The 21,871-nt window shown below is 40.4% G+C and overlaps 1 protein-coding gene and 1 long non-coding RNA gene across 3 annotated transcripts; one reads left to right on the top strand and one right to left on the bottom strand.

The window, feature by feature from the left end:
• Window positions 1–2,264: 2,264 nt before the first annotated feature.
• Uqcrfs1 (ubiquinol-cytochrome c reductase, Rieske iron-sulfur polypeptide 1) lies at window positions 2,265–7,533 on the bottom strand. Its single transcript, XM_005330650.5, has 2 exons — window positions 7,241–7,533; window positions 2,265–3,176 (listed from the first exon to the last, which is right to left on the bottom strand). The coding sequence occupies exons 1-2, from the start codon at window positions 7,452–7,454 to the stop codon at window positions 2,566–2,568; spliced, it is 825 nt and encodes a 274-aa protein (XP_005330707.2). The 5' UTR covers window positions 7,455–7,533; the 3' UTR covers window positions 2,265–2,565.
• LOC120887902 (uncharacterized) lies at window positions 7,531–19,982 on the top strand. Of its 2 annotated transcripts, XR_013430842.1 has the most exons (5): window positions 7,531–7,735; window positions 8,308–8,393; window positions 9,250–14,088; window positions 14,619–14,745; window positions 18,984–19,982. It is a non-coding gene; the product is annotated as an uncharacterized LOC120887902 (long non-coding RNA). The 2 variants fall into 2 exon arrangements; XR_005731269.2 differs by lacking the exon at window positions 14,619–14,745 and having other exon boundaries at window positions 9,250–9,342.
• Window positions 19,983–21,871: the final 1,889 nt, after the last annotated feature.

Below are 21,871 nucleotides of genomic sequence, written 5' to 3'. Positions count from 1 at the left end.
GGAGAATTAGAAGAGATCATATACATAAAGTACACATATCCTAATGACTAGGAATCAGTCTTAAAAAGCTGATATTAGAATGCTACACACAACAGAAAAGATAATGGGCCTGTTATAATAAGATTAAAATCAACAGGATTTGAGAATTTATTTAGGCCCAGGGAGAAGAGGTACTAGGAAAGGAGGCAAAAAAGACTAGCAGGTCTTGGCCTGCCAAGTAGGTTACTAGGCAGCCATTCAGTAGGGGGCTGAACATGAATATGAACTTCAGGAAAGTAAAAAGAGGAGTCATTAACAAATAGGTAATAATAAAATAAGTTTCTCTGGGTGTAATGCAGTGGGCCCAGGATATTCTGGAAAATAAGGAAAAAAGCCATAAAATTTAAATGACAAAAATATAGAAATGAGACAGTACTGGGAGAATGAAGAATGATATTGACATTCAGGTAATTAATGTTCCCACAGTTAAGGAAAATCAGTGTACAAAAGCATTGTGGTCTTAAGCCATAAATACCAAGTAAAGGCAAACGCCCTTTTCCTATATACTCAGATTAACTGAAAGATTTTACAAAGGTATGTTCAGAAAGACCGAAGTAACTATGATGTTATCTCTAACAATGCAAATTTCCCAAAAGGCCAAATTTCCTGTAACATTCTTTTAAAGCGCACTAAAATAGCTTGGGTCCTAAAATTTTTCCAAGAATTATTCCCAGTAAAAGCTCTTGTCAGGATACCAACTGGTCAGACATCTATTTTAGGTCATTTTCTACTAGTGTCTAGGATTTTCTTTCTGTAAAATAAGTGAAAAAGCTAACATGTCTTAGCAAAGTACTATGAAGTGAGTTCAATCATCCTACCATTTGTGGAACAAAGACTTCTTTCAAAAGTAAATGCTACTGGGATTTAACAGTATCTTACCATGAAACTCAAAATATCATTGAAGACCAAATATAGCAATTCCAGCTCAAGGTACCTGTATAATGCGACATCTGGGGGCTGCAAAATTTTCTATTTTTGTTTTTCATTGCCATACAGATTCTAACAAAGTAGTGTTTTGACACTTCAAAATGAAAATATGCGCTATTTCAAGATATCACTTCAGGGAATGAGGTGTAATAATATTGAGGTATCAGTATTACTCTATAAGAAAGGGGTGCTGTTAACACTTGTGCAACAATTATTTTAGCAGGTGGACCCATCTTCTTCAATAACTGAACATTTCACATTCTTACTGTCTTACAACACCAATACCAGGAACATTCTCCATTATCTGGAGACTAGAATATAAAATATCACTTTTAGGTGCCCCCACCAATTACCACACTTACTAACTTTACTTCTAGAATAATAGAAATGTTGGTATTTTCTTTTTTGATACAACACTTAGCTGCAAAGACTGGACCGGTAGATGAACAGCTCCTTTGTAAAATAACAAACTAACATCTAGTTTGTTATTTTACAAGTGCACATGTATTCCAAGGTAGACCTAATTGATAATTACTTACCCACCTCCAAACAGCCAAGGCAAGATAAACTTATCAAAAAGGGCAAAGCCCACTCTTATTCCTGCACCTGTGTTAATTTCAATTTATACCCAATCATGTATTTAGGTAAGAGGCAGAAGGAAATAGGATGTTAATTCTGATAGGCTCTGTGTGTGCCCACCCCCACTTCCTCAGTCACATGCTGAGTGACTTCAAATCCAACTTGAAAGAACACTTCGAATATAATAACTACACAAACAAAACCAGCAGTTATTTTCACACAAAGATAGTACCAAGTGTCAGATGCTTCCTTTCTGCCTCATGATAGGGTAGATACAAGAGCATCAGTGACATAAACATCAATAATGCCAGATGGAAGAAATAACAGAAATACTATGATTTGGAAAGTTTCTCTCAAATAATATTCCTTCACTGTTCCTTAAAATTAATACTTCTAATTACTTATTGCCACAAGGGACAAAAAAAAAAAAATTTGGCTTGTCACGCAGGCATAAAACCAGCTAGCCAGACCTGGGGGAAAAACCCTCAGAGCTGCTAACATTCAGAACTCTTTCTCATAAATTACATTCAAAATTACCACACAGATTATACAGCAGGGGAGAAAACAGTCAGAAGCACTCTTACTGAATTCTGTGAAAAAAGGAAAAGACTAGAGATGACCAGCTTGTTTCAACTCATCCTCACAATGAGCACTGTAGAATCTGCGTCCCTGACACAAAGGAGGAAATAAATATTTATACAAGTAAAAGACAAAGTCAATTATAGATTTCACAAATATATTATTGTACACCAGTCTGTAATTTTTAATTAGAATTAGCTATGAAAGACATTGCACCTTTCAAGTCTGTGACCGAGCTTAACAATGTTTAACAGTAGCTTTATTAAGTGAATGCTTGTAAGTACTCAACATTAGATTCAATTTACTTCACATTTGCAAGTACATTATTAACAATCCTTAAATATTTCAAATCAACCAACTTAGAAGTACAGGAGGCTTGCCCTCAACTCTTCTGAGGTGACACGAAAAATGAAAGCAGCCTAGAACTTTAGTTCAAAGTCTCTAACCAACAATCACTAGATCATCACTGGTGAACTCATATGAGGGAACTTCAAGGTTGAGAGGCGCAGGCCCCTTCCTGATCCTGCCTGATGCATCATAGTGTGACCCATGGCAAGGGCAGTAATAACCACCAAAATCTCCTGCATTTGCAATGGGTACACAACCAAGATGAGTACAAACACCTATCAGGATAACCCATTCAGGTTTCTTTACTCGATCCAAATCATGCTGTGGGTCTCGCAACTGGGACACTTCAACAGCAGCTTCCTGGTCAATCTCCTTCTGGGTTCTGTGGCGCACAAACAGGGGTTTGCCTCTCCATTTGAAAGCCATGTTCTTGCCTTCTGGAATATCAGACAACTTGATTTCAATTTTCGACATGGCCAATACATCAGCAGAAGCACTCATGCTGGAAACAAACTGGGAGACAACATTCTTGGCGGCATATGCAACACCCACAGTAGCTGTTGCAGTCACCAAATAGGAGAAACCTTTTCTAGCCTCGCTGCTCTCTTTTGAAGACTTTGTGCTATCTAATACTTCGGAGCGACGATAGTCAGAGAAATCAGGCACTTTGACATCCGTGTGGGAATAACGAACAGAAGCAGGTACTACAAGGCAAACAGAAAGTTAAAAACAATTAGATAAGTAACTAATTACTGAAAGGGGTATACATCAGGAAACAGACCTTAGACTCATAGGCAAAAATTTAAATTCTCAAAACTCACCAGTTGAGACTGGTGAGTAGTTGAAATGGCAGTACTAGCATATAAAATATTAGAAATGAAATGAAGTTGACTACAAGCTATTATATTGGTATGAACCACAAGATAATATTTGTAAATTGAATTTCTCCTTGAAGGTTGTTGGAACATGGCTCATTCAGGATTAATATATCATAGCATTAAGTTCAGAAAGTTAAATAGCACAATTAACAGCTATACTTCAAAGTTTCCAAAAGTCCAATTGCTAAGACATTTGATACAACCAAACTAAATACTTCTCATATTCTCTGGATTAGAAAAGACCCCAAAACTTATCTAACCTACCTGGTTAAACTGATCTGCTCATCTCATTAAGGCAAAAGTCTAGTCTTCAAAAGTAAGTACAAAACAATATATATTCTGTGTTCTGCTGGTATCCCTTCAGTTACAGAAAATTTATGAATTTCTATTTTAGACTTGAGGGTATAAACTAATACTATCTTCAAGTAAAGCTTCTAATGTGCAGAAAAGGACATCCTTATCATAACAGGCAGCTCTTAAAATAAAACCTGCAAAAGAACTATTTCCATTTAGCAAAAGAAGAGAAAATTTTTCCTATATTTCCCTCTTCAGTGAAGTTTTATATCTTCTGTAAAAGGGCATTACCCGTTTTTACTGCCGTGGGCCCCTTTAGTGAGATGCTTCTACTGTAGGCTACTGTGTGTGTCAAATGAATGTAAATAAACAAATAATTACTGCCTTCATAGTATTTTGGGAACAAGTAATTTGTATAATAAAAAAGATTTTTAAAGTCATGTCCTCTCTCCCATACCATGTGTAAACATCTGACAAAAAAATGAATTTACTGGTATCACTTTTAAATGTTTCAGGAAAGCAAATCTCTTTGTAAACCATATCTGTTTTAGGAAACCTGCCATTAGGTTTCCTTTTTAGAAAAAGAGGCACTAAAAATTGTTAACTTTTAGAAAACGTGTTATTTCAAAGCTGTACTTATAAAAACATTTCATTAAAATAAACTGCAATTTCATTCATAAGCTTTCATCCTATTTCTTTGAGCAGTCAAACATTACAATACAAAATATTTCAACTGCATTTCATGTGATTGTCAAGATCAATAACTTTATAGAAGACACAAACATAAATAATGAAACCTATCAAAATCACTCTATATACTTTTCTGACTAGCCCATTTTTTTGTGGGGATCAGGACATAGATGGTGACTACCTGAGATTCATATTTATGACTTCATGGCATCAAAGTGACTTACAATGTACTATTTTACCTACTGCTAACCTGACAGTACAGACTGGCAATTTGGAATCAAGCATGAATTGTTTTTCCCTGGCAAAACCTGGGACAGTAAAGAATGTTTCATATCTAAGATAAAGAAACCAAGGTCATACCTCTACATTAAAAACAGTATCCACAACTGTTAACTCTTTTAAAGAGTATACAAGGTAATGTCTAAGGACACTACACAGAATGACTGTCATTCTCATTCTCAAAGACTTGATGGCAAAAGAAATTCAGTTGTCTACCTCTCTCTACCTAGCACGTACTTTACTGGGTTACATGGTCAAGAACTCTTTAGGAAATTAAACTGCCAGGTTGTCAAAATCATTCTCTCAATAATTTACAAGGGTTGTATAATGTCTGACTTTGAGAAGCAAAGATGTTGCAATTAGTTCTAACCTAAAACAAGGTCAGATATTTATGGAAATATCACCTAGAAACAGAAAAAAATCGAAGGCATTTTAATAAATATTTTTTAAGTTTTAGTTTTAAAGTGACCTCTGATATGCAAGAGATGCTACCCTGGTGTAAACTTCCTCCCCAATTCAAAGATCTGCTCCTGATCAATTCCTCCCATACTGTCACTGTCTTTCTAGAAACTATCTAAATAGGACACTTTAAGGTGAACTTAAGCTACAAGCTGAAGGCATGATGATAGAAGAGATTTTTTTCTTCTTATGATTCTACATTTTTTTGCCTAGTTTAAAAATTAATTCTAGAAGAAACTCTTTAGCCATTTGACAAAGATGCTTTTCACCTTTGCTATTGAAGTTTTCTCTTCTTATTTATCACCTCCAACAACTTGAGATTCATACATATGACTTCTCGGAACCAAAGTGACTTACAGTCATGTAGTATTTTACCTATGGCTAACCTGACAGTACAGACTAGCAATTTGGAATCAAGCATGAATTACTTTCCCCTGGCAAAGCCAAGGACAGTAAAGAATGTTTCATACCTAAAAGATAAAGGAACCAAGTTCATATCTCTACATTAAAAACAGGTACACGAGGTAATGTATAAGAACAAAAATAAACTTGGAATGGGCCAGGGTACTTTATTCCTACCCTGACATTTTCTCCAAAACCACTAGTGCTCCTCAACATTCACTCACAAATACTTTGCGTCAACTTTACGAAATCTCAGACTGTAGGAAAGAAAAATGTAGACACTCTATTCCTTTAAGTTCAAGGTCAGAGGAATAACCAATGAATACAATACAGAATGGGAAATGTTATATGCTATAAAGACATAAAGGAATGAGCAAATATAAAATTTTATTGACCTGATCCAAAATTGTGATTGAAAGGATGGGTAAGATTTGCACAGAAGGAAAAGTGAGTGGAAGGATCGTTAGAAATATAGAGAAGCAGTGCTACTTGGGAGGCTTAAGATGGGGAATCACTTGAACCAAAAAGTTAGCTGGGCCTGCCTGGGCAAACATAGTGAGACCTCCTCTCAAGAAAGAAAATAAAAAAGTAAAAAGAATAGAGTGACTAATGCAGAGTAAGTTTCCCCTTGAGGCAACTTGATTATCATGTAGCACAAAGACCACTAACTCAACTGTCAATGGGACCAAGCAAGGAACACAATAGAACAAGCAAGCCTAGTGAGAAGTGGAGTGACAACTATGGGAGCAGCCAATACACAGCACACTAGACTTTACCTGTGTAGAAACTATAGAATCCAGTGTTGCCACCCTATAATACTTCAAGAAATATCAGGAGTTTTCCCAGTTTTTTAATACTAAGCAATGCAGTCGCACTACCTAAAATGGTGCCATTTCACAATCTCCAATACAGGGCATTAGTTAAATGAAAGACAGGGAACAGAAGACTAAACTGAGATCTGTTGACAGAGGATACCAAAAACATTCCTTGAAAGAGCTTATGGCTAACACAATCAGTCTTGTCAATTCCATGCTCTATCTCATGCACAATGTCCATCCTCGTGCAGGTCATTTTACTTCCTGTGGTCTGTTTTCTCATCTGTAAAACGGGAATACTATCAACCTCAAACTTTTCTTCTTGAGGATTAAATTATGTTGTGAAAACCTTTAGACAAGTGTCTGAAAAAGATTGCTGGCACTCATACTGAAACTGATCTTGGAGCTGTGTTGTTATTTAAATTGAGGTGGGGTTTTTTTGGAGGGGGGGATTAATAAGGGGTGTTGTTGATGTCCAGTGGCTTTCTACAGATCATGTATGCCCCCACGACATCCTTAATGAAACTGGTAGAAGCATGAATCCATTTCATAGGAGAAGAAAACATTTAGAAATTTGCCCAAGGTCAAACTACCTGTAAGCAACAATATCTTCTGTCAGACTTTGTTGGAAGTAGGAGGACGCCGGAGTTGGGAACTTAACCAACAAGTTAAAGATTAGTCTGCCCAAGAGGGCCCAGATCCGAGCCAAGGGAAGGACTCCCACATAGGGCTGCAGCATCACTGAAGACCTTAGCGGCGTGCCCACGCGAGGACAACGGAGGCCCGGAGAGGTGCAGCGTCCTGTTCTGCCCAAGGTCGCCCCTACCGGAAACCCGATCCTCCCGAACGGGACTCCGCTCTACATTTCTACACGCCCCCGCCCTCCTCGGCTGCTCCCCGGGACTAGGGCCAGAGGGAGCGAGAAAGGAGAGACCCTTCAACCCGGCTCACCATTGAGGCCCACGCAGGCGACCAAAGGCCGGCCCACGGCCTGGCCACTCAGCGACTCCCGGCACAGGAAGGGTCGCTTCACGTCCAGCACAGGCGGCTCCGGGGTGGCGGGCACTGCGGCCTGCACCAGAGGCCGCAGCGCACCCGCCACCCCGCGGGACGTGGCCGACAGGACAGGTGCAAACGGGCCTGAGCGGGCGGCGACCGACAACATGGCGACAAACGATAGAACCGCCGAGCCGGTCACAGGGACGACCTTCCGCCCGCGACGCAGGCGCAAGAGGCGACGGATCTGTGACGTCAGCACGCCGGCCGAAGCGGAGTCCTGAGGGGCGGGACGAACCTGGAAGCGCTGCGTCGAGAGCGGGCCACGAGCCCACGCTGAGGGCGGAGCGGCCAGGAGGCGGGGCTTAACGCCAGCTGTCAATCAGTACGTTTTCCTGGTGGTCTGCGTTCCCGTCGCTGCTTAAAATAAGAGGACAAAATAAAACTAAGGTCCGGAGAAACGTCCCGTGGGCGTGTTTGTGATCAGTTAGGGCAAAAATTTCATCTGGGGCGACCTGGGCATAAGAACAAATTACTATAGTTTAAATGAGGATGATTCTTCCCAAAAAGGAAAAAACAACTATATATATATATATATATATATATATATATATATATATATATATATATATATATATATATATAATATCACCTAGAATATATTGTAACCTCTATTTATTTTCTATAATGATTTTTTTTATCGTCTTAACCAAACAACAAAAGGCTAGGGACCTGTGTGCAAAGATTAAAAATAATGACCTAGCCAGGAACTCTGGCGCATGCCAGTGGCTGGAGAAGCTGAGGCAGTTGGGTCACTAGTTCAAAACCAGCCTCAGCAACTTAGCTAGGCCCTAACTCAGCAAGACCTAAATAAATAAATATAAAAGTACAAATTAAAAACCTAAATATAAAAAGGCTGGGGAGTTGGATCAGTGGTTAAGACCCCTGTGTTTTATCCCTGTTACATACACACACACACACATTTATTAAGTATCTACTGTATATTGGATTTTGTTTTCCAGCATTCTTTCATTTGTAATCAGGCTCCTGCAAAGTAGCTGCTATTGTTACCAACGTTTTACTAATGAGGGAACATTTTACTGATGAGGTAAGTCTCAGAGAGATCCTTTGTTCACAACTGAATTGCCAGGAAACAGTGAAGCAAGTTTGTCTCCTAAATCTGTGGTCTTAATCAACACCACTACCCAAGTGAAATTTTAGGGGATGCAGGGGTGCAGGGATAGATCCCATAATCATTTCCTGTCACATGTTGAGAGAGTTACCCTCTTTTTACTTCTCTTTCAGTCCTGTTTACACCAATAAGAAAGTCTGAGTTTGGTGCTAATATAATTAGCAAATATAATCTCTATATTTGTTAATCCCCTCTTTTAACACAATAAGCCTTGAATTTGAAGTTTTCAGCAGACAACTGAATCTAGAGAAAATTTAATAATATCACTTATTTTCATGGTATTTACTTTTTAATTCATACTGGTTTTCTGCCTCTCATACTACAGTGAGATAAGACTTCATTCATTCTGTAAAAGAATGAACTAATTTAAATATTAAGTATATCCTAATATGAGCAATGCATGGATTTGGCAAAATTGTGAATCAGGAATGTGAACCACTGAGGTTTCTCAATCCTGCTCAGTGCTGTGCATGGACTGCATGACCTGGGCAAATTTTCTAACCTCTCTGCTTCAGTTTCCTCATCTATAAAATAGAGGTAATATTGATGGTGTCTACCTGGTAAATTACTAGGAGGAGAAAAGCTACTAATATGTGCAAACTACCTACAAAGAGGCCTGGCTCAGAGTAAACAGCAGGGAGGATTTGCTGGTGGTGTTTTTATTTGAAACTGCCACTTCCTCTGGAACAATACCTCATTCCTTTGATCCCTGCTGCCTTTCTGTTCCTTTCTCAAGGTTCACAGCACACTGACCACTTTCTCCTTTGCCCAGGACTTGAGCTGTCTTGATAGCGACTGGGGCTGTGTTGTACTCTCAAGGCTGGAAGCTGCCTGCCTCTTCACTACTGAGCTTGCCATAAAGCAGGTATGGAGCTTACCCCCAGCAACAACTGGGAAGGATCAAAAACAGACACTTCCGGAGCAACTACAAAGGCAGTCCATGATTTGAGTACTTTCCATGAAATTACTCATTTAATTCACAACAGTCCTCTGAGTGTAGTAAGAGTAGAAGAAGAATGAATGAATAAATCTGCTGGAGACCCTCACAACTTCCCAATGGAGTAAGCAGAGTTCAAATTGTTATCTCCAGACTCTCTGGGTCCAATCCCAGTTCTGTCACTCACCAGCTACTTCCTAGGGCAAGTTATATAACCTCTGTATGTGCCTCAGTCTTTATCCCGCAAAATGAGGACAATACTGTCTACCTCAGAGTTATTTTAAGCATTTAGTGGATTAATAATTATAAAATGCCCAGAACTGTGTCTTGTACGCAGTGAGTGTTATGTAAGTGTTGATAAGAATAATAATTCTGTTTTCTATATGAATAGAAGAAATTCGGAGAAGAACAATGACTTACCCAAAGACACATCATTGATAAGTAAAAGAACACTTTTGTTCTGGGGCTGTTCCAGTTTTGCAGCAGAGAGAAGGGTAGTTATATGGCTAATCAAATGTTGTCTTGCAAAAGAAGGAGGCTAGCATCTAAGAGTGGCAGGCAGGCATATTGGAACTTGGAACTTTGATGTCTGACCTGACTTCCTCTTGGTAGTTGTTGGTTTTTAACTGGACTGCCTATTAACATTCATGCACCAGTTTATTCTTTCCTTGAATACAAATTTTTGAAGGCTCCAGATGCAAACAACCTGGTCTGTATAGCTGTGACCCACACTGACTGTATAACTTTGAACACTGCTGAGCTTCAAATCCTTCATCTGCAAAACAGGGATAAAATGAAATTGCTCTGAAAATTCAAAGTAACGCATGTGAAATGCCTAGTGTTTGGTATAAAACAAGAACTTAATAAATATTTGTTGTTATTTTTGTAAACTAGCAAAGTATCTGTATGAATTAAGGATTGACACAAAGTCTTTCTTTTAATAAGTGAGTACTTCATTTAAAACACAGGTCATAGACTGGACACCTACTCTTTAACCTCTCAGTTCCACAGGGTGACCTGTTGGACTGGCATACATGATGCTGGAATCATCAGAATTATTTGCTAGCATTTACAAATTGTGAGTATTCACACATATAAACTGTGGTTGATTAATATCTCCACATCCTCCCCCATCCCCACCAACAAAGATGCAAGTCCTAATCCCTGAAACCTGGGAATATATTACCTGTTACTTCACCTGACAAAGAGACTATAGATCTGATTAAGGATCTTGAGATAAGAAGATTATACTGGATTGTCTAGGTAGGCCCCAGTGTAATCACAGCATTCTTATAAGAGGGAAGCTAGGGGTCAGAGAAGAGAGAAATGCTATCCTACTGGGCTTGAAGACAGACAGAGGAAGGGGGGCTGGAAATGATGGACCAACTGTTAAAAGCTGGGAAAGGCAAAGAAATAGATTGTCTTCTGAAGCTTTCAAAAGAAATGCAGCCCAAAAACCAATTTTAGAACTGTAAAATAATACATTTGTGTTGTTTTAAGCTACAGACTTTGTTATAGCAGCAACAGAAAACTAACACACACATTTGCCTTTCTTCAAAAAAGATTTGACCACCTGTGTCCTTATTTAGAGAAAGATCGTTGATGCTATTAACCCAGGTGGGTAGTCACTGATCTGAGTCCTTTCCCATCATGTTCACTTTATATAGCTACAAAACCTGCTATCCTCTGAGGCTTCTGAGCATGGGCTCAGCTTTACACATTCCACAGGAAGGCTTGAGCCATTGCCAAAAGTGGTAGGACACCAACAAGCAGTGCAATCTCCTGGTTCCATTTGGTACCCAAGCATGAGCTGTATTTTGAGATGCTTTCTTCTCCCTACAATTTTAATGTTTCCATCTGGACAATGGGGATATGTAGAGGGTGGGAGAGGGGAGTGTGCTCTAAGGAGACTCTGCTAGGATTTGTCAATGATTGTCCTCTGTTCCTGTATAATGCAGAAAGCTGGTAAGACCCTCAGGAAACATCCCTCCTCAACCACTTTTATCTCACCTTGTGCCTACACAGAAAGGCTGGTTCCTCCTTGCTGGAGGGGCCCACGCCTGTCTTCCATTTCCACACCATTACCCCAGGAAATGCTTAGCTTTTTCCTCTCCAGTTCCAGTCGTTGTGACAGTTTCAGCCTCTCCCCTCAGCCCATGTCCTTCGCTTGAGCAGCGAGACGTGAAGACTGACAGCCGCTTGAGAACTGCACAGACTGTCCCCAATTTAAGCCATTTAAGATGCATTTCTGTTCCATAAAATCCGTTTCCATAATTCTGTGCCCCCACTTCTTTGAAAGATGGTAACCCTAGGGAGGAGAAGAAATTAACCAGGGAGGAGAAGTTCAGACGTGCTAATATTTTAATCACTCGTTCCTTTAACACATTAGTCACATTCATTAAGTATGATTAATTTGCCGGCTTTGTTGAAAATCATATCAGTTTCCCTATCAGCTGTACATCCATCTCTTGCCAAATAAGCTGCTGCAGTGGCACCAAAAACTTCCCCTTTTAATGCCCCTGGATTATATTATATGCCCCCTGAAAGAATCGTCGAGTTAATTGAACTCGTTTGTATAGAATACTTGCTAAAAGCCTGTATTCCAGAGTTAGGCTGCCTCCATTTAATCCCAACTCCTCCACTTGCTTGAGTCCTTTGGGCAAGTAACCCAAGCCCTCTGAGCCTCAGTTTCCTCACTTGAGGATTCATTCTTTCACTTGAAAGACTTTTGTCTTTACCATATGCCATGTTGTTTGCCCATTGCTTAGAGATGGAGCAGTTAAGTACAGTGTGGCTAAATGTGTCTGGCCATGAGGACCTTGCATTCTAGGGCAGCAAAATAGATAACAAATAAGAATGTCATATGGTAATACAGTCTATGGAGAAAAGAAAACAGGATGAGGGGAGGAGAGTACTGGGCTGGTGGGAGAGGGCATTATTGCCCTTATGAACTCAGGGATCACCTACTTCAACCACATTTCCCCTCTCTAGGTAGGTAAGTTTGTACCTCAGGAAAAGTATGCATGGATCTAGTCATCGAGCGAATGTTGAGTGTTCTGCACTTGCCATGTGCCAGCCCTGGCGACAGGCTGGGAACTCAGGCTTTGAGCTGGAGGTACTCATAGTCTGCACACTGCCCTAGGCCTGGCTTTCTGTCTCTGGAAATGAGAGGCAGGGAAGGAGCACTAGGGAGGGTGCTGTCCCGTTGCTTGTCTGCTTGCTTTGAGCTCCATGAGGACTCTGTGAGAAGTCCTTGGAAGAATGGAAGGTGAGTGACATGTTGTTGAATGGAGGCACTTGAAACATGATCCTCTCTGTTCTCCAAACAGCCATCATTTCTGTATAGTGTTAGGGATTTCCTTCCCATGCCCTGCACAGATGGGAATAGCCTGAGAGAGACGGGTCTGGTATGAGCTGTTTGATGGAGAACTGGGCATTTTCAAGGTGGAAGGGAGTATGAGGGAGGGGAATAAGCTGAAGGGACATGCCTCTGATAGACCTGAGCAGCCTGTAGAGGGCAAAGAAGATGTTAACGTAACAGGGCCTCCCCGCTCCTGACTCCCTCTCCACCCTGCCCAGGATTTCCTAACTTTGAACCTTCAGTCATATTGTTTCCAAGCATGAAATTCTGGATCCCTTCCGTTTAAACTCAACCCAAAACCTCTAGAAGCTTTTCCCATTCTTCAGGAAAAACTGAGATCCAGAGTCTCTGATGCCCAGTTATCATCTTGGCAGAGAGAATCCCCGCAGATTCCCCTTCTCCCTGGAAGGACCAGCCTCCCTGACTCTCCAAGATGTCCCCAGGCATTGTTACTGTTTTAGCCCGTTTTGTGTTACTTTAACAAAATACTTGAGATTGGGTAACTTATACAATAAAGAGGTTTGTTTAGCTCATACTTTTGGAGGCTGAAAGTCTTAAATTCAGGCATCCTCATCTGGAGAGGGATTTCTGCCACAACATAAGATGGCAGTTGGCATTACTTAGAAGGAGCATGTGAGAGGCCAGCAGTACATGCACTAGAGGCATTCAAGGGAGATGCTATACTTAGTTATAACAACCTGCTTCATGAATACCAATCTAGACCCAAGAGAAAAAGGCACTATGGCAAGGAGAGCACCAGTCCCTCTAAATGACTTAATCACCCCTCCCACAGGCCTTGTCACCTCATATGGTTACATTGGGGAATGAAGCCATAATATGGATTTTGGAGGGAAAACCACATTCAAACCTTTGCTCTGGGGACCTTGAATATGAGTGAGAGATCAGGAAGAAGGCCCAGGCCCACCCAGGGCTGTGCAGGACAAATACAAGTCATTATTTCCTTCCCATAACAATGCCCAGGAAACATTAAGGGAAGTTAAATTAAACTACCAGTTGTCCAGCATTGCTGCCGGAATAATAAACTCATAGGTTAAATAAATGTTATTTGTACTTTTTTCAAAATTGATGGACACAGTGAAGCAGATTGTGATGTTCTTGGTATTTAATTTGTATTTCAAGGTAATAATGAAGGCAGTATCCATTTGTACATCTAAAGGCCTTTCATCCATGAATCCTGAGAGCACTTTTCTAAGCATATTGGGAATAAATTAAGTTGCAAACCCTCCATGAAAAAGATTAAAGTTTAAACATAATTTTGAGGAACCACTTGAGCTCATCCATTTACCTGCTTAGTAAGTACACTCATCTTACAATTCTCTTTCACAAAAGAAGGAACTTTGTGTGGCATGTAGAACCCACACAACAGAATTATAATGTCAAACCTGCTGTGTCTTGAAACAAGCCCAAGCAGAATTAAACCTGCCTTCTGAGACAAGGTGATAGTAATTAAACCAGATATCCTATAACAAGTTGTGCTGGCTGATAAATTATTTGATTACCAGATATGGTAAGTATACTTGCAATCAATACAATTGCCTAAAAGCTCTGAATTAGAAATTGTGCAATAAAATATAACTGAAAGGTATTAGGAATTGGTAGTTTTAATTACAGAGAATGATTAATTGATCATTCAGAGAGTATTGATCTACAACTTATTTAATTCTTTGCAATTAAGTTTGTCAAATTTGAGTCTGAATAACTGATGATTTTTCCTATTAATGCTAGAGCTGGAAGGGACAGGGATGATGAAAGAGGCAAGGCTAGAGCTTAGATGGGCTGGCTCTACACACAAAGCCTAAGCTGTCCCATCCCCTCTCCCCAGCTGCAGGACCTTTGCTGGTACTTACCTGAAGCACCCACTGCCATTCTCCCCTGATTCATTTCTGGATCTTGGTCCAGCAGAAGCTCCCTCAGTTTCCCTCCAGGCAACTGAAGACCAACCTGAGAAGGTGACCAGTCACTGCCCCTCATTTCTTATCTCCTTGCTCAGTTTTCTCATGTGCAAAAGGGGGCTTATAAAATGTGTGTAGCATGGGCAAGGAAAAGAGAATGCGCACTTGACAGCATCCAACTACAACTGGTAGTTTAATTTAACTTCCCTTAATATTTCCTGGGCATTGTTATGGGAAGGAAATAATGACTTGTGATTGTGCACTGGTTAATATTATTACCACTCTCCATCCTCTTAGTTCCCATAGGATGTAGGTCAGTGCCCTCATTTAAGTTCCAGTACGCCACCCTACATTCTCCTCTGTATTGTCTCCACTAAATCAGTTTTGTAAGGTGCGGAGTCTTATAATTTTTTGTTTCCTGCTTAGAGAAGCATCACTCTGTCCACAATTGTATAAGAAAGACCGAATTCCCTCCCTTCAATTTGTAATGGCACTTTATGCCACAGATGAGCCCAGGAAATGTGTGCTGGTTGAAGAGAGGTCAGCAAGTGCTTATGGAGCCTCTGGGGTTCTGGAGATAGAGTAGGGTCCTCTGATTGGAGACAGAACTTGACACCTGGGGAGGAGAGAGCCCCGAGGTGCACTGGGGTGGGACAGGGAGAGAGGCAATGCAAGACTGATCACATGGGCACAGAAGAGAAAGCAGAAGTGGGGACAGTACCACTGATCCAGGCAGAGTAGGAATGCCTGGCACTTAAGCACCAGGCAGATACTTCTGTGGAGAGAGGCATTTGTTTCACTCGGAGACATTCACCTGGTTTGACCTGGAGCAGTCAGACACTCTAGGTAGATCTCTTCCAGGGAACAACAAGTAAATAGCTGAAGTTTCCAAAGGTCAAGTCTTGCCTGTCTTCTAAGTTAATACCATCTGGGATTGTCCATCCCCAATCCTTTTCTCCTGTACTTGTCTCATAATGAGGCCAAATATCCTAACAGATACCATCATCTTTCTAGCAACCCAGATATAAGAGAATATGATCTGACTTGCTGGTGACACAGAAAGGCAGAGGCCACAGGAGCCCTTGACTTCAGCCAAGGGTTCATGGAACCTGGAGACAGCAGATTGGGCCTTAGAACTCTTCTCACCTGGGGAGTAAGATCTGCTTTCTGACTAGGTCCTCCTAGGACCCTCAGATTTTCCATGGTCCCAGACTTCTCATATCTCCCACAGATGAGGCTGTGCAATCCACTCAGAACCCCACCCCAATTTTAGGAAGGTGTTCAAACATAAACCATCAGACAAGTGCAAGATGTTCATCACAGTTATGTTTATTAATAGTGAAAAATTGTCCCTAGAGTTACTACTACTATGCTGGGTGAGATTAGAGTATATTCATAAAATGTCTTTGCCATCATTTAAAGCTATAACATAGATCTGTGTTTAAGGACATAGTAAATGATACTCAATATGTTAAATAAAAGGCAGCTTATAAGTCAGAATGTATATGATCAAGTTCTTGTTAAAGGTATTTATATGCATGTCTGTAAATGTCTGTCTTTACAAACAAAGAAGTCTAGGAAATGCACATCATATGTTAACAATGATTATCTTTGAATAGTAGAATTATTTTTTTACTTTCTCTTTTACATTTTTAAACATCCAATGATTCTTACATTGAGTTTATATTAATATTTTTGCAATGAAAATATAAATAAGTAAATCTGTCTTCATTTGGAAGATGGTAAGAAGCAAATCTCAACTGTTTCTACTTTATTTTATTATATTTTGGGGGGTGCCAGGGATTGAACCCAGGGGCACTTAACCTCTGAGCCACATCCCCAACCCCCCATTTTTTCTTATTTAGGATTTTTATTTGTTTGTTTGTTTGTTTGTTTGTTTTTTGAGACAGGGTGTCACAAAGTTGCTTAGGTCCTTGCTAAGTTGCTAAAGCTGACTTTGAACTTGCAAGCCCCCTGCATCAGCCACTAGAGCCACTGGGATTAAAGGCATATGCCCACTGTGCCTGACCTGTTTCTACTTTAACAGCATAAGAAAGGAATCCATCTGTAGATAAGGACTTAGAGTTCAAAGAAAAGTGAGTGGGGATTCTAGCCACTTTGCCCAGCCCACCTCCTTGACTCCTATTCTTCCCCACTTGCTTATGGTGCTGCAGAATTCCAGGGCACATCCTGTTCTCTTAGATGCCAAACTCATTCCAGCCTCAGGGCCTTTCCTCCAGCTATTCCTCTACCTGGCACACTCTATTGCCTAGGCCTTCACACAATTGGGTTCCTTTCGTCATGTTTCCCAGGTTAAATCCCACCTTCCACTGGAAACTTCTATTAATATTTAGTTTAAACTGGGTCTTCTTGCCCTTCACACCCCTTGTCATTTATGCCATTTTTTTTTTGTATTTGCTTGCATCATTGATACTTATTTCCTTTCCTACACACTCATAGTCTCTTTTGTTCACTATTGGGAGCAATTCAGTGTCTGCTGTAGTCAGATTAGCACTTTTAAAGAAACTAAACAGGAATTCCTGCCCATCTTCACAAATTAAATAAAAATAAAAAAATATAAAACCCGATTGTGTTTGAACATAAGGAGCTCCAGTGAAGTTCTCAGTTTTTCCATATCAGTCCACTACTGTGTCCCCACAATAGCACACAGCTTGTCACATGTATGTGCTCAGTCATAAGTGTTGAGTGAGGGGATAAATAAATGAATAAATGTCTCTTGAGCATTAGGGAAGGAAAGGGAAGGCAGAAGAGCACTACTTCCATACAGAAATGTCTCAGATTATTGGGCAATTAAAAGCAATAGGAGGTAATTAACAGTGAGAAGACCCCTACCCCACTCCAGTAGGTAGTGGGCCCAGGATCACCCTGATGTGGAACAACCAGTTTTTCACTGCCTCTGGAAGTGGTCTACCCACCCAGATGATAAATGTCATTTTTAAAAAATTTATTTATTTATTCTGATTTGTTATACATGACAGCAGAATGCATTTCAATTTATAGTACACAAATAGACCACAATTTTTCATTTCTATGGTAATACACAAAGTAGAGTCACATCATTCGTGTTTTCACACACATACTTAGGGTAATGATGTCCATCTCATTTCACCATCTTTCCTACCCCCATTTCCCCTCCCTTCCCCTCCCTCCCCTTTGCCCCATCCACATTTTCTCCATTCCCCCCATGCTCCCTCATCCCTACCCCATTATGGATCAGCATCCACATATCAGAGAAAACATTTACTATTTATTTTGGGGGGATTGGCTTACTTCACTTAGCATGATATTCTTCAACTCTCTCCATTTACCTGCAAATGCCATGATTTTATTCTCTTTTAATACAGAGTAATATTTCATTGTGTAAATATACCAGTTTCCTTATTCATTCATCTATTTAAGGGTATATAGGTTAGTTAGCTATAGTGAATTGTGCTGCTATAAACATTGATGTGGCTGTGTCCCTGTAGTATGCTGTTCTTAAGTCCTTTGAGTATAGACTGAGGAGTGGGATAGCTGGATCAAATGGTGCTTCCATTACAAGTTTTCCACGGAATCTCCAAACTGCTTTTAAGATTACTTGCAACAATTTGCAGTCCACTAAACTTGGAGAAATTGTAATCTGTTTGCCTGTTAAGGAAACCTATTTTAAAACATGAAGGGGAAAAAATAACCCATTCTCAGATAACATGTTAGCATTAACTTAGAGCTCAGTGGAATTTTATTTTTTATGACCAAGTTATCATTTATGGAAAATAAGAGCTGAAAATGGAAATGTAGACATAATAATCTTATCTATGGCAGCATGAATAACCAACCACAACCTGTTATTATTTTGTCTTCTGTGAATGTTTGCTTTTTTGAAAGTTCAACTTGCTCAATATGTTTGTCTTTTAACATGAGTTAAGAGGTAATTTGCATGAACACAAATGACGCAGTATCAATTCAGAGGCATTATGAATTAATTAGCTACAACCCACCATAACGAATTGGGAAAACGCAACTGCACTTTCCATCTCTTTTATTTATAGCTCATTCTTGCTACATTACACCTTTTCAGATATTAAGTGCCGAACATGCTTGCTTCTTAAAAAGGTTAATTATCCAAGACAGGTTTATGGTACCTTATCTAAAGGCCACATATTCTACTTCTTTGGCATCTTGGATTTATGTATTTACAAACAGTGGAAAGTTAGTCAGATTTCCTTCCCTTTCACACCCTGACAGCCACCCTTCTTATCTTGTGTTCTGCCCATACTGTGTTTCTCTGTTGGCAGGTGTCTGTTTCCAACTCTGGCAAAGCAACATCCACATTTGGAACATCAAGCTCTCATTGCCTTCCATGGATGTGAGTGTGGAATGGCCAGGCAAGCAAGACAGGCTGAATTGAGCCCCGATCTCACAAGAGTTCAGGTGGAGTGCAACCAGCAGAGATCTACAGGCCAAATCTGCCTCATATAGTCATGATTTCTTTGGCCCATAAAGGGTTGAAAATTGGAATTGTCCTCCAATATTTTAACTGTGGAAGTGTATCACACACAAATCAGATTTCTGGTCTATGTTGAAAAACCAGAAAGTCAGACAGTAGTGGCCACATGGTCAGATAGCAACAACGAACTGTGTGGAGGCCCCTCTCTAGAGAGAGCTTCAGTTTTATAGCTTCTCCATAGTTCCTGGCAATTCCCATTGTCTTCCAGAACTTGAGGCCATTTATTACCTGATTTGGGGCCCATTTGAAACATCCCTGTTACCTGCCTGGCCTCCGGCTAGAGGAGACATGTTATTAGATGGCAGGTCTGCACCCATGCCTCCATTGGAGCCCAGGAAGGCAGGCCCCAGGGCTTAGTCCCATCACCACAGACGATGCACAAGGCAAACAATGAGGAATAAGAGCCCTTATGTTTGGATGTGAGGTGTTCCCCAAAAGCTCACATGTGAGACAATGAAAGAAGGTTCAGAGGAGATATGATTGGGTTCTAAGAGTCTTAACTCAATCAGTGATTTAATCCCCTGATAGGGTTTACCTGAGTGGTAACTGGAGTGTGGTAGGGTGTGGCTGTGGGAGGTGGGAATCGGGGTGTGGTTGGGGTATATATTTGTATCTGGTGAGTAGAGCTTCTCTCTCTGCTTTCTGGTCATGATGTAAGCTGTTCTCTCTGCTGTACTCTCCTACCGTGATGTTCAGCCTCACCTAGAGCCCTGAGGAATGGAGCTACTGTTGTCTAGACAAAGACCTCTGAAACTGTGAGCCCTCAAATAAACCTTTTCCTCCTCTACATTTGTTCAGGTTGGGTCCATTTAGTCACAGAGTAAAATAGCTGACTGAACACCTTATAAGAATGGTAGGTACTCTTGAAAATAAAAACAGAAATGAGGTAGATAGTACCTTCTCCTGGGAGTGACAGATACTCATATTGGGTGACCAGTAAGGACTTTTTATGAGGGTGTCACATAAGCAGGGACCAGAATGAGGTACTGCAGGAAGAGTGCGGCTCATGTGTTCAAGGAATGTTCAAAGTTCCTGAAGTGAGGGTAAAGTTGGCTCTCTAAGAAAGCCAGGTTGGCGGGTCTTATTGAGGTAGCATAAAATGAGAGTAAAAAATTGAGCCAGAGTGTGATCAGACAGGGCACTAACACAGCCTATATTTCTCCAAGAGCAGAGCCTAGATAGATGTTTGTGTGCAGTCACTTGACTTGGGAATATGATCCCAGGGAGCTGAAACAAGAAAGGAAGAAAAATCAACATAAGGATGCATTATTGAGTGGGCCACTATTGTGGGGATTGTGCTCAGTCCTCCTGGAAACTTCTGAAGAACCTTCTCCAAAGTACTGCTGAATCATCACTGTGAAAGATAAATGGGGAAAGCAGTTGCTCATTGGTTTCATTTTATCCCAGAATCTGTTCCGTAGGTCAAGGGTAGCCTTGTGATAATTAACTTCTTGGATTTTCTAGGCTTAACTTGCATAATTATCAAGCATATTTCCAGCTGGATAAAATCACAAAGTTAGAGGATTGGTGGGGCTGAAACAAGAGATATAACTGGGTATCTGTCAGATCGCATCCATGCAATGCTGGTAGGAACAAATATGAAATATGGTTAGAATAAGAGATGAGCAGAGAGGGTGAAAAACAATGCCAAGAAGGGTCTAATTCAGTAGCAGTTCCATGGACTAATGCCAAGAAGGGTCTAATTCAGTAGCAAGTTCCACTTCCTTCACCTGTACTTAAACTGCCTTCTCTCCCATTGATAGTTGATGAGCTCCTGCGCCTGTCGGGGTATCCCATTTCCTCTCATCTCCTCTCTCCTGCATCATCCATTTCTCCCTCTGTCTTTGGTCATCCTACCCCTGCACAAATATGTCCCCGACAGGCCATCTTTTAAAAAATCTCCCTGGAGTCCAGTCTCTCTCCATGCATGGCTCTCATTTCTCTGCCCCACCCCCCCTTTGGAGAACACTTATTGAAAGAGATATCTATAATTATTACTTCTGTCCAATCCTCCTCTGAAAGGGCTTTGATTAAAATACCCCAATGAGATCCCCTGAGGAAGGTGGAAGAAATCATCCTTGATAGATAAAGTTATCCAGCTTACACATCTTTCCCATCCCATTTACATCCTCATGAATGAGTTTGGCTCTTCATGCCCATAGGTACTGACTTCAGTGGATGGCCACAGCTTGTCAGAACCAAAAACTATGGAGTCAAGACCCATGTCAGTTATCATTTATGTTAGTTCTCCCTCCTTCATCTTTGAATAGCTTCATATTTAATGTAAATGGGGAATTTGCTGCCTTTAGAATTGGGAGAGCCACCAATGAACCAGGCTGCAATTTATTCATTTTTTATTTTTTTTAATTTGTTCTATTGGTTGTTCAAAACATTACAAAGCTCTTGACATATCATGTTTCATACATTAGATTCAAGTTGGTTATGAACTCACATTTTTACCCCAAATACAGATTGCAGAATCACATGTTACACATCCACATTTTTACATAATGCCCTATTAGTAACAGTTGTATTCTGCTACCTTTCCTATCCTCTACTATCCCCCTCCCCTCCCCTCCCATCTTCTCTCTCTACTCCATCTACTGTATTTCATTTCTCTCCTTGTTTATTTACCCGTTCCCCTTGCAACCTTTTATGTGTGATTTTGTATAACAA

Source organism: Ictidomys tridecemlineatus, chromosome 15 (assembly GCF_052094955.1).
Source record: "Ictidomys tridecemlineatus isolate mIctTri1 chromosome 15, mIctTri1.hap1, whole genome shotgun sequence".
NCBI lineage: Eukaryota > Metazoa > Chordata > Mammalia > Rodentia > Sciuridae > Ictidomys > Ictidomys tridecemlineatus.
Note: the sequence above shows the minus strand (reverse complement) of the source record. Positions and strands in the feature narration are given on the sequence as shown.

Coding starts and splice junctions, on each gene's coding strand:
- Uqcrfs1 (XM_005330650.5), bottom strand. CDS start 7,454: ATGTTGTCGGTCGCCGCCCGCTCAGGCCCGTTTGCACCTGTCCTGTCG. Junction 3,177..7,240: donor CGCCTGCGTGGGCCTCAATG/GTGAGCCGGGTT, acceptor TTTGCCTTGTAG/TACCTGCTTCTGTTCGTTAT.